This window comes from Tupaia chinensis, unplaced genomic scaffold (genome assembly GCF_000334495.1).
Source record: "Tupaia chinensis unplaced genomic scaffold, TupChi_1.0 Scaffold000115_1, whole genome shotgun sequence".
NCBI classification, from domain to species: Eukaryota; Metazoa; Chordata; class Mammalia; order Scandentia; family Tupaiidae; genus Tupaia; species Tupaia belangeri.
The window spans coordinates 1,766,067-1,777,648 of NW_006159579.1; the positions used below are offsets into that span (position 1 = coordinate 1,766,067).

General features: G+C 38.7%; 1 protein-coding gene across 3 annotated transcripts in view; it reads left to right on the forward strand.

The window, feature by feature from the left end:
- ITCH (itchy E3 ubiquitin protein ligase) overlaps positions 1-11,582 on the forward strand; it is a 196,019-nt gene that overhangs the window by 146,808 nt on the left and 37,629 nt on the right. For all 3 annotated transcript variants that reach the window (XM_027770142.1, XM_027770143.1, XM_006144022.3), the window contains 3 exons: positions 3,569-3,743; positions 6,380-6,449; positions 10,379-10,463. In XM_027770142.1, the coding sequence (XP_027625943.1) occupies positions 3,569-3,743; positions 6,380-6,449; positions 10,379-10,463 (330 nt within the window). The remainder of the gene's footprint in view (positions 1-3,568; positions 3,744-6,379; positions 6,450-10,378; positions 10,464-11,582) is intronic.

Below are 11,582 nucleotides of genomic sequence, written 5' to 3' on the forward strand. Positions count from 1 at the left end.
GGAGAGGCACCCGATATATATTCTCTAAGCCTTTCAGAAAACATGGAGTTGTCCCTTTGGCAACATATATGTGAATCTACAAGAAAGGTGATATTGTAGACATTAAGGGAATGGGTACTGTTCAAAAAGGAATGCCCTACAATTTTACCATGGCAAAACTGTTACCCAGCATGCTATTGGCAGTGTTGTAAACGAACAATTTAAGGGCAAGATTCTTTTTTTTTTTTTTTTTTTTGGGGGGGTTTTTGCTATAGGAGATGTGTGCTCGTCACAGAGAGAGAGAGACAGAGAAACAGAAAGTGAGAAATCACCCCCTAGGGGGGATGGCCATGCCTCAATCCCTTCTCCTCCATTCTCCTCTCGGGATCTTGGGCACACATGCACACATGCCCAGTGTGAGTTTCAAGCCACCAGGTCTGGGACTCGAACCATGGTCAACTACGTGGGAGTCCTGTGACATAGCCATTACGCTAACTGCTGGTCCCATAGAGAGCTTTTTAAAGATAAATATTATTTGAAACAAGAGTATGTTTATATCAGGACATGAAATATTAATAATTATGTAGAGAGGCCAAGCTATTTAAATTTATCTGTGAAGTGGGGTCAGTGGGTGCCATAATGGTTAGGGTGCTGGACTCCCACAGTTTGAGTTCTGGACTTGGTAGCTTAAAACTCCAGCTGGGTGTGTGTGTGCATGCCCAAAATCCTGAGAGCAGAATAGAGGAGAAAGGACTGTAGTGTGACCATACCCCAAGGTTTTTAATTATTTTTTCTTTCTGGTTTGCCTTGGGGGCCAACAGCTGGCATGGTGGTTAAGCGTACTGGACTCCCATATGGCCAACCACAGTTCAAATCCTGGACCTAGTGGCTTTTTTTTGTCCCTCTCTAGTCAAAATAAAAAGAAGTAAATACATAAATAAAGTTAAATAAAATAATTCTTTAAAAAATAAAAAAGTTTGCCTTAATTGAGTAGAATTATGTTCCCTCTCCAAAACTAATTTTTATTAGGCCCTAATTCATTTTATAATATCTTTATTCAAATTTAGTATTTTTTCACCTGAAAGATGTTAGGTGATTTATACAACAAATAAAACTCAGTTGGTTAGAAAAAATAAATTATAATCCCTAACATATTCATGAAGATAAGTTCCAATTAAATTTTTTTTTGAGAGTTTTTTATTGCCATAGGGCGTGTGCGCTCGCCAGACAGACAGAGAGAGACAGAGAGACAGAAAGCGAGAAATCACCCCCCAAGGGGGATGACCACGCTGCAACCCCTTCTCCCCCATTCTCCTCTCGGGATCTTGGGCACGCACGCACACACGCCTGGCGTGAGTTTTAAGCCACCGGGTCCAGGACGTGAACCATGGTCGACTACATGGGAGTCCAGCGACATAGCCATTACGCTAACTGCTGGTCCCCCAATTAAATTTTTAAAATGAATATATAATAATAAAATCATTGCAAAGTAGTTGGAGAAGTTAAGGATGTATTAATACATGGTGTTAAGCATTTAACATTTAAATGACATAGAATTATTTAATTTGGCCACAGTCGTAACACAATGCTCCTTAATGTGGAAGGCATATGGGAAAGTCCTATGTTCAAGTCCCAGGGTCTCCTTGGACATGCCACATATGTGGGTATGTGCCCATGATTCTTACTGTCTATGGCTGGGGATAGATCTCAGCACGGAAACCCTGCTGGGGGCATGTGCCCCTCACACATGTCCTTCTCTTTATACATAGTTAAAAAATAAATAAACTTTAGGGACCAACAGATGGTGTAATAGTTACATTGCTAGACACCCACATGTTCAACTGTGGTTGAAGTCCCAGACTCAGAGGCTTGAAACTCAAACCACAAACATGTGCATGCATGGCCAAGATCCCAGGAAAAGAATGGAGGAGAAAGGATTGCTACATGGCCATCCACATGTAGGATGATTTCTCGCTGTCTCTCTGGCATGTATACGCACCCTAGGGCACAAATCTCTCTTAAATAAATAATTTATTTTTTTGAAAAACAACAATTTTAAAAATATTAGAAGTTAAATATTTTTTAACTTCCTTTCCAAAAGGAAGTCAGTAGCAAACATGGAAAAATATTTAACTTACTAATAATTTTAAAGAAACAGAAACCCTAAAAGTACTTTTATTTATTAAATTTCCAGATAATATCAAGTGTTGTTTATCTTATAACATTGTTGGTGTGTGAAAATTAGTTATGCCACTTATATTTATCATCAGTAGTCCTCTCTAGAAAATTTATCCTAAAGAAATGATTCAGAGGAAGGAAAAAAAAGCCAGCTCTATTGAGTATATTTATTATTTTTACTATTTATTTTATAGGAAGATCAAAAACAACCCCAAACAACCAACCAAGTAGAAAACATCAAATTATTGTATCAACGTATATTTAATTAAATATTTTATTTATTTACTTATTTTGCTGTGGGGTACATTTACTCACTGGAGACACAGAGATAGAAGGTGAGAAATCACGCCCCCAGGTGGCAACTGCCATGCCACAGTCCCCTCTCCTCCATTCTCCTATTGGGATTTTGGGCATGCATGCACACATGCCCAGCATGAATTTTAAGATGCCAGGTCTGAAACTAGAACCACAGTCAACTACATGGGAGTCCAGCAACGTAACCATTATGCCATCTGCTGGTCCCAATGAAATATCTTATACCTGGGGCCAACAGGTTGTGCAGTGGTTAAGACACTAGACTCCCATGTGGCCAACTGTGGTTTGAGTCCCAGATCCAGTGGCTTGAAACTCACAGGAGACACATGTACAAGTGTGCTCAAAATCCCAAGAGAAGAATGGAGAAATGATGGCAGTGTGGACAGCCCCCCAGGGAGTGATTTCTCACTTTCTTTCTCTTTCTCTCCTGTGAACACACATGCCCTATAGCAAAAATCTCTCTTAAAAAATATACTTTATAAATGCATTTTATACCCATTTAGAAATGATGTTTATTCTTATGAAAAAGTGCTTTTTTGTTTTTGAGAGAAACTGAATGCACAATTTGTGTCCTTATTAAGATTGCAACAGTAAAAGGAACATTAGAAAGAAACAGAACTTTTTTCTTAACAACCGAGACTTAGTCATTTTTAAGGACCTGATACATCTTAAATACTTGTAAGAAATAATTTTTTTTTAGAGAGAGATGTTTTTGTTATAGGGCCCATGCACTCACCAGAGAGACAGAAAGCAAGAAATTATCCTCCGGGGAAAATGGCCACACTGCAGTCCCTTTTACTTTATTCTCCTCTTGAGATTTTGGTCACGCATGCACATGTGCCCAGCATGACTTTTAAGCCAACGGGTCTGGAACTTGAACCACAGTTGACTACATCAGAGTCCAGCAATGTAACTATTAGGCTATCTGTTGGTCCCAAGAAATAAGTTTTTACAAATATTAATTTTGAGTTTACTTATAGAACATCTAAAAATATATAGAAGACTTCAGGTAAATCAAAAGTAGTTTCTCAGGGTAAAATTTTTATGTGTTTTGTACATGCATTTGTTGAATTAGCTTGTTTCTGTTCTGATTTAGCTGGGAACGGCGGGTTGACAACATGGGACGTATTTATTATGTTGACCATTTTACAAGAACAACAACATGGCAAAGGCCAACGTTGGAATCTGTCCGGAACTATGAACAGTGGCAGCTACAACGTAGTCAACTTCAAGGAGCAATGCAGCAATTTAACCAGAGATTTATTTATGGGGTAAGCAGTCTATTATATAAACTAGCTAGAGTGTGCAGCTTTTAACCCTTTCCTAGATATGTTATGTAAAACACTAAAAAGAAAATATGTGTAGGATTATCAGTGCAACCCAGTTACTGCATTGATAGGGATTATTTTTAGACCTCATTTTAAGTATTTTTTATAAGAAGGTTTTGCCTTAGGTCACATGTGCTCCTTGGGGAGAGATGATGATAGGGAAAGTAAGAAATCATTCCCTGGGGAATGGCCACGCTGCAGTCTCTCTCCATTCTCTTCCCAGGATCTTGGGCACACACATACATGTGCCCAGAATGAGTTTAAAGCCACCTGATCTGGGACTCGAACCACGATCAGCCATTGGGGAGTCCAGCGACATAACTGCTATGCCATCTGCTGGCCCTGCCTGAAGTATTCTGTGTTTGCGATCTAGTCTTTCCTTTTCTGTAATTTCTTGAAGCCCAACCACCTTTCTTTTTTTTAATCTTTTTTTCTTTATGTAAAAAATAAACAAAAAAAAAGTTAGCTCAATGTAGAATTCCTGAACAAAATATAAAAATAAATCCAAGCAGTTTGAAAAGAATGAAAACTATTCTAAATTTAGTATGGCATAAACTTAGCAGAACATTTGAAGACTTTGATCTAATAGCACCTGACTCCTAAGTGGTTGTACAGAACTGTAGATAGAGTTGAATAATTTTTTGACATTTAAAGGTAAAGTTTATCTAATAAATTATTTGGTGTTCTGGAGACTGATGAAATTTAGTTTTTGGAGCTATACTGTTTTAGAATTAGTTTCTTTAAGAAAAATTAATGAACTGAGTAAGAATTATAATCCCTACCATACTTATGAGGATAAGTCCAATTACATTTTTAAAATGAGGGTGGTTTAGGCGCTGGACTCTCAAATGGCTGACCGAGGTTTGAGTCCCAGACCTGGAGGCTTGAAAATAATGCTGGGTATGTGTGCATGCATGCCCAAAATCCTAGGAGGAGAATGGAGGCGAAGGGATTGTGGCATGGCTATTCTCCCAGGAGGTGATTTCTTATTTTCTCTCTCTGTTTTGCTGGTAAGTATACACGCTCTCTAGCAAAAATCTCTCTCTCCCCCAAAATATTAAAAAGTTAGTATATTGGGTAATTGAAAAAGTTATGACACATTTTTGCACAGAAAAATATGTCATGACTTTTCCAGTGACCCAATATAATAGTAAAGTCATTGCAAAGTAGTTGGTGCTAAGAAGGTTGTTTTTTTCCTACTATACAAAGGGCTAAACCAAATCTGAGTGACTTTATAATAATTAATCCTTATCTTCACATTATTAAGGCAAAATGAACTCATGAACCCTACACAGAGTTAGTACTACTTTTGCTTCTCTTTCTCTGAATACTGACTCCTGCTTTCCATTGATCTTATCTATCCAAACCCCTGTCCACTGTGATACTTACAGACAGAACTGTGAAAAGTCTTCCATTTAATTCTAGGCTTATTTTTTTGAAGTGTTTTTATTTTTTTAAAGAATTTTTAAAATTTAATTTTATTTATTAACATAATTTTTGGAATGTGACCAGAGAGAAAGAAAGAAAGTGAGAAAGCCAGCCACCAGGTCTAGGACTCACAATTGGCCATGTGGGAGTCTAGCGCCTCAACCAGTATACCACCTACTGGACCCTGTTCTAGTCTTATTAACACCCTCCAGCTGGAGCTGGAATTCTTTCCCTTTACTCATCTGACAGCCTGATCTTCCTGTTCCCCCAACTCTCTTTTCACAATTCCTTGTATGTCCTCTGTGCGGTATGTGATTTTCTGTTTTTGAGTTACACATGAAAGATTTCTTTCAGCCATTTACTGACTCTGGGTAGTGGTATTGCAATTAACTTTTGTAGGGGGCCTTATGTCTTTTAATTTTTATATTACTGATGTGAAATCTATAGCAAAAAGAAAAAAAATGGTCATTTTGAGTGTGAGACTTACGTATTTGCAAAGTATTTTAACTTCAAATGACTTTTTTTTGGAGAGGTTTTTGCTATAGGGCACGTGTGCTCGCCAGACAGAGAAAGACACAGAGACAGAATGCGAGAAAGCACCCCCTAGGGGGGATGATCACACCGCAATCCCTTCTCTTCCATTCTCCTCTTGGGATCTTGGGCATGCACGCACACACACCCAGCGTGAGTTTTTAAGCCACCAGGTGCGGCACTCAAACCACTGTCAACTACATGGGAATCCAGCGACATAGCCATTATGCTAACTGCCGGTCCCCAAATGACTTTCTTAAAAAAATTAACTAATTGATTAATTTATAATGAGAGGGAGAGGGAAAGTGAGAAAGGAAGTAGCCAGGTCTGGAATGCAAACCACTGTCAGCCATGTAGTAGTTCAGCACCTTAACAACCTTAACCAGCCTCTACTTTTCAAATAACTCTAAATGTTAGATAATGTTTGCAGAGGTTTTTAGTTTTAAGTCCACTGAAGTATATTAACATTTATTCATAACCATGTGGTACTTCTCTAGAATATGAGCTCTGTAAGTGTTTTGGTGTACATGGCTAGGGAAAGTATATCAGAATTTTTAAGCTTCCTCTCAAATAATCTGTTTAAGTTGTTAATTATTTCACCATTTTTTGCTTCTTTTTAGAATCAAGATTTGTTCGCTACATCACAAAACAAAGAATTTGACCCTCTAGGTCCTTTACCACCTGGATGGGGTAAGTCACATGGGTTTTTTCATTGAATTCTTTTTTTTTTTTTTTAACTGCCAGAGGGCACATGATGCTTACCAGAGAGAGAGAGAGAGAAAGCACCCCATTCCCAATCCCCAGTAAGGTGTAGTCACACTGCAGTCCTTTTCCTTATTTTTCCATCTCCTGTCAGGATATGGGGTATGTATACATACATCCCCAGGGTGTTTTTCAGTCTTCTGAAGTCAGGATTCAAATCACAGTCAGCCATGTAGGATCCAGCTTATCATGCACAATGCTAAACTGTTGTGCCTTGAGGCTGACCTTAAATTCTGTTTGGATTTTTTTTATGTGTGTGTGTGTGTTGTTTTGTTTTGTTTTTTAATTTGCCAGAGTGCAGGTGTGCTCACCAGAGAGGAGAGAGAGAAAGTGAAAAAGCATCCCTCCATGGGCGATAGTCACACTGTGATCTCTTCTCCGTATCTCCTCCTTTGGGAATTTGGGCATACTCCCAGTGTATTTTTAAAGCCGCCAGGTCTGGGACTCAAACAAAGCAGTTGGCCATGTGGGATCTAGCTGCCTGAATTCTGTCATTTAAAAAAATTAAAAAATCACTCATTGGGTCATCAAAAACGCCTTGACATATTTTTCTGTGTTTCTCTAAAATATGCAAAAATGTGTCATGACTTTTCAGACAACTCAATATTTGGGACAGCCACATAGAACAATGGTGAGTACTGTGCATAGGGAACTGTATCTCATAGCTAACCCTGGCCCTGTTAGCTTGAAAAACACACCAGGTGCATGTGCATGTGTGCATTGCCTAAAATCCTGATGGGAGAGAGAAACAAGAGGAAAAAGGATTGCACCATGACTGCGTCCCATTGGAGATGGTACATGCGCACACAACTTCTAGCAATAAAAGTCAAATATTTATGGCTAATCCTCTGTTCTTGGCTGACTGACTTTGAGTAACCATCTGGGAAGGTTTTTGTGTATGTTCGTTTAATTCAGAGTGCTAAAATTAAATTCCTCAAACATTCTGAGTTGACATTTGTATTATAAACTTTGACTAGAATTCAGGATTATTTTACTCTTTTGATGTATAAAAATACTTATCACTCAGCAATAAAAAAGGGGTACTATGTAACTATGGAAGATTTCTGTATCTTTATTGTGATGGTGATAACATGAATCTGTACATGGTGTAATGTGTATAGAATTACACATTCACATAAATAAATTTGGCTTTAAAAGATGGTGAAAACTGAACAAGATCTGTTGTTAACAGTATTGTACCATTGTCAATTTCCTGATTTAATGTCGTCTTATAGATTTATAACACAGCACCATGAAGGAAAACTAGTTATAAGATATTTTGAGACTCCATATTATCTTTATATCCTATTAACTATCATATGTTCAAAATGAAAAGCTTTTGAAACATTGTGATTTGGCCAGCCTTTTGCTCAAGAACCTGCATGCACACAGGCCCGGTGTGAGTTTTAAACCTCCAGTTCTGGGACTGGAACCAAGGTCGGCCTTGTGGGAGTCCAGTGTCATAACCATTATGTCATCTGCTGGTTCCATTGTAGATGGCCCCACTGTGGGATAATTTCTTCCCAACTCCTCCTTTCTCAGGCAAGCACATGTACCTACTGGCAATTTATAAAAAGCAGAAAGAGGGACCAGCAGTTAGCGTAATGGCTATGTCGCTGGACTCCCACGTAGTCAACCGCAGTTCGTGTCCCGGACCCGGTGACTTAAAACTCACGCCGGGCGCGTGTGCGTGCATGCCCGAGATCCCGAGAGGAGAATGGAGAAAAAGGGATTGCGGCGTGGCCATCCCCCCTGGGGGGTGATTTCTCACTTTCTATCTCTCTGTCTCTGTCTGTCTGGCGAGCGCACACGCCCTATAGCAAAAACTGCTCCAAAAGGAAAAAAAATTATTTATTTATTTTTACTTATTTATTCATTTATTTTAATTTGACCAGAGAAAGACCCAGAAAGAGCAGGAAAGTGAGAAACAAGCCACCAGATCTGGAACTTAACCATGGTTGGCCACATGGGAGTGTCCAGTGCCTTAACCACAATGCCACTTGCTGGCCCCAACTAGCCCTTGGTTTTATCATTATCCTCATCATCCTGATCTTTTTGGCTTTTATTTCAGCCAACAACACTTTGCTAAAATACATAGTGCTTCTAAAGATTCAAATTATTCAGAGGTCATAAGCCTTTTGCCTCGTTGTTTTACAGTTTGTTATTTTGGGTTTCACACTCCTTTATTTGAAGTTGTGCCCCATTTCTAAATGAGTTTATGATTATCCTACTAGTCAGGTTGAGCCCTGCTTTATGACTCTCTGCCTTTGGGGCATATGACTTATTTGTGGAAATAGTGACAACATTGGTACTGTTGAAGATGAGACCCATCTGATCCCCAGGATTGACCCAGAAAATGGAATCCAGCTAATCTCAGGCTGTGTATTCCTTCTGAATTGACAGTTACTTTTGTGACATCATATATATTTAAATCAAGCTTTATCATCCTTTCAGACTTTTGTATGCTAGGAATAGACATTATCACTTTACAAGCTGACAGTGAAGAATTTTTAACTTATGCATATTATAGAGCCTAGAGAATAAAGAATGCTTTTGGTTCAACAATAAAGTCTAATTCAGCTTTGTATAGCTGGTTTACCCATCAAATATAAAATATATTTTCACTTTTTTTCTTTTTTTATTTTTTTGGAGAGGTTTTTGCTATGGAGTGCATACGCTCGCCAGAAAGACAAAGAAAGACAGAGAGACAGAAAGTGAGAAATCACCCCCCAGGGGGATGGCCATCCTTTCTCCTCCATTCTCCTCTTGGGATCTTGAGAATGCACACAATGTACCCAGCGTGAGTTTAAGCTATTGGGTCCAGGACTCAAACCACGGTCAGCTACATGGGAATTCAGCAACATAGCCATTATGCTAACTGCTGGTCCCAATATTTTTACTGTGTGATGAAAGAATATATAGGACAGTAAAAAGGTTTTGTTTTTATTATTTTATTCATCAAGTCAGGAAGTGCTCCAATGTATATTCAGGTAAAATGTTCAGTAATTTTAGAATATATTGGATTGTTGGAAAAATCATGATGCATTTTTGTATAGAAAATAATGTCATAACTTTTCTGATGACCCAATAGTATTTTTCTCCCTCTTTTTATTTTTGCTATAGGGCTTGTGTGCTCGCAGGAGAGACAGAGAGAGAAAAGGTGAGAAATCACCCCCACCAAGGAGGGTGGCCACATCACGGTCCTTTCTCTCCCATTCTCTTCTCAGTATTTTGGCATGCCTGCACACATGCCCAGCATTAGTTTCAAGTCTCCGGGTCTGGGACTCGAGCTTTACCTGGCCATGTGGGAGTCCAGCGCTATAGCCATTATACCATCTGCTGGTCCCAATCCAATAGTATTTCTATAACTTCAGTAAGTATGTTAATTTAATAGAGGCAAAGAATAAATTAAGGGCACTAGCAGTTGGCATAATGACTATGTCGCTGGGCTCCTATGTAGTCGACCGTGGTTCAAGTCCCAGACCCTGTGGCTTAAACTCCTGCTGAGTGTGTGTGTGTGTGTGTGTGTGTGTGTGTGTGTGTGTGTGTATGTGTTTGTGCACGCACCCAAGAGGACAGTGAAGGAGAAGGGATTGCAGCGCGGCCATCGCCCCCCTGGGGGGTGATTTCTCACTTTCTGTCTCTCTCTGTGTTTCTCTTGAGTGCATGCTCCCTGTAGCAAAAACCTCTCCAAAAAAGAAAAAAGGCAAAAAATTGGGGGGATGGGGACTACAAAATCAGCAGTACAATGAGAAATGGGCAAATTCTGTTAATTTTATTTTAGTTTGAGGACGAATGTTATACCAATACTAATGCTTTGTTTTTTGTTTGTTTGTTTTTTTTTTCCCCTTATGAAGAGAAGAGAACAGACAGCAATGGCAGAGTATATTTTGTCAACCATAACACTCGAATTACACAATGGGAAGACCCTAGAAGTCAAGGGTAAGAACTTTTAGTTACTAGTTTATATATAACCTCTTAAAGATTATACCTTATTTTTGATTGAGTTATAAAGAGGATCAAAGTTACATATTCTTTCCTCAAAAGTCTTAAATATTAATTGCCTACATACTTTGAAAAAGGGAAAAATTATACTATTACTTTTATATAATGAAAGATTTGAGAGTATAGATTAAAAACTCACTGGATGGGACCAGCAGTTTCCATAATGGCTATGTCGCTGGACTCCCATGTAGTCGACTGCGGTTCAATTCCCGGACCCGGTGGCTTAAACTCACATTGGGCGCATGTGCTTGCATGCCCAAGATCCCGAGAGGAGAATGGAGGAGAAAGGATTGCGGCATGGCCATCCTTCCCTGGGGAGTAATTTCTTGCTTTCTCTCTCTCTGTCTGTCTTTCTGGCGAGTGTATGCGCCCCATAGCAAAAACCTCTCAAAAAAATAAAAAAAAACTTCACTGGAATACTTACATAGTAAAAATATTCATTTGTGGGACATAGCATTTGGCATAGCAGTTAGATCTCTGGACTTCCACATGGCTGACCATGGTTCGAATCTTGAACCTGGTGGATTCAAACTCACAGTGGGTGCGTGTACACCCACAATGCTGGGAGGAGAATGGAGAAGGGATTGCAGTGTGGCCATCCCTTCTGAGGGGTGATTTCTTACTTTCCCTCTCAATGTCTCTTTCTCTCTTTCTTCAACAAGTACATGTGCCCCAAGGCCAAAACTTCTACCCAAATAAATAAATACATATATATATATATAATATAAATATATGTTATATATTTACATATATAATATAAAGTGCACACACTCTATAGCAAAAATCTCTAAAATTAAAAATTTTTAAATAAAAAAATAAATAATCTATGGCACTATCTATCCTCCCCTCCCAATTATTAATTCTAAAATAGAATTTCTTTACCTGAGATCACTGGATATAGTTCAGGGTCTGTGACTAAGAGAGTGGGAAAGTGCATATTAGTTCCATTCATCTTTTTTTTTTAATTCATATTTTATTTAACTTTATTTATTTATTTACTTATCTTAATTTGACCAGAGAGGGACAGAGTGACAACCAGAGAGAGAGAGAGAGGGG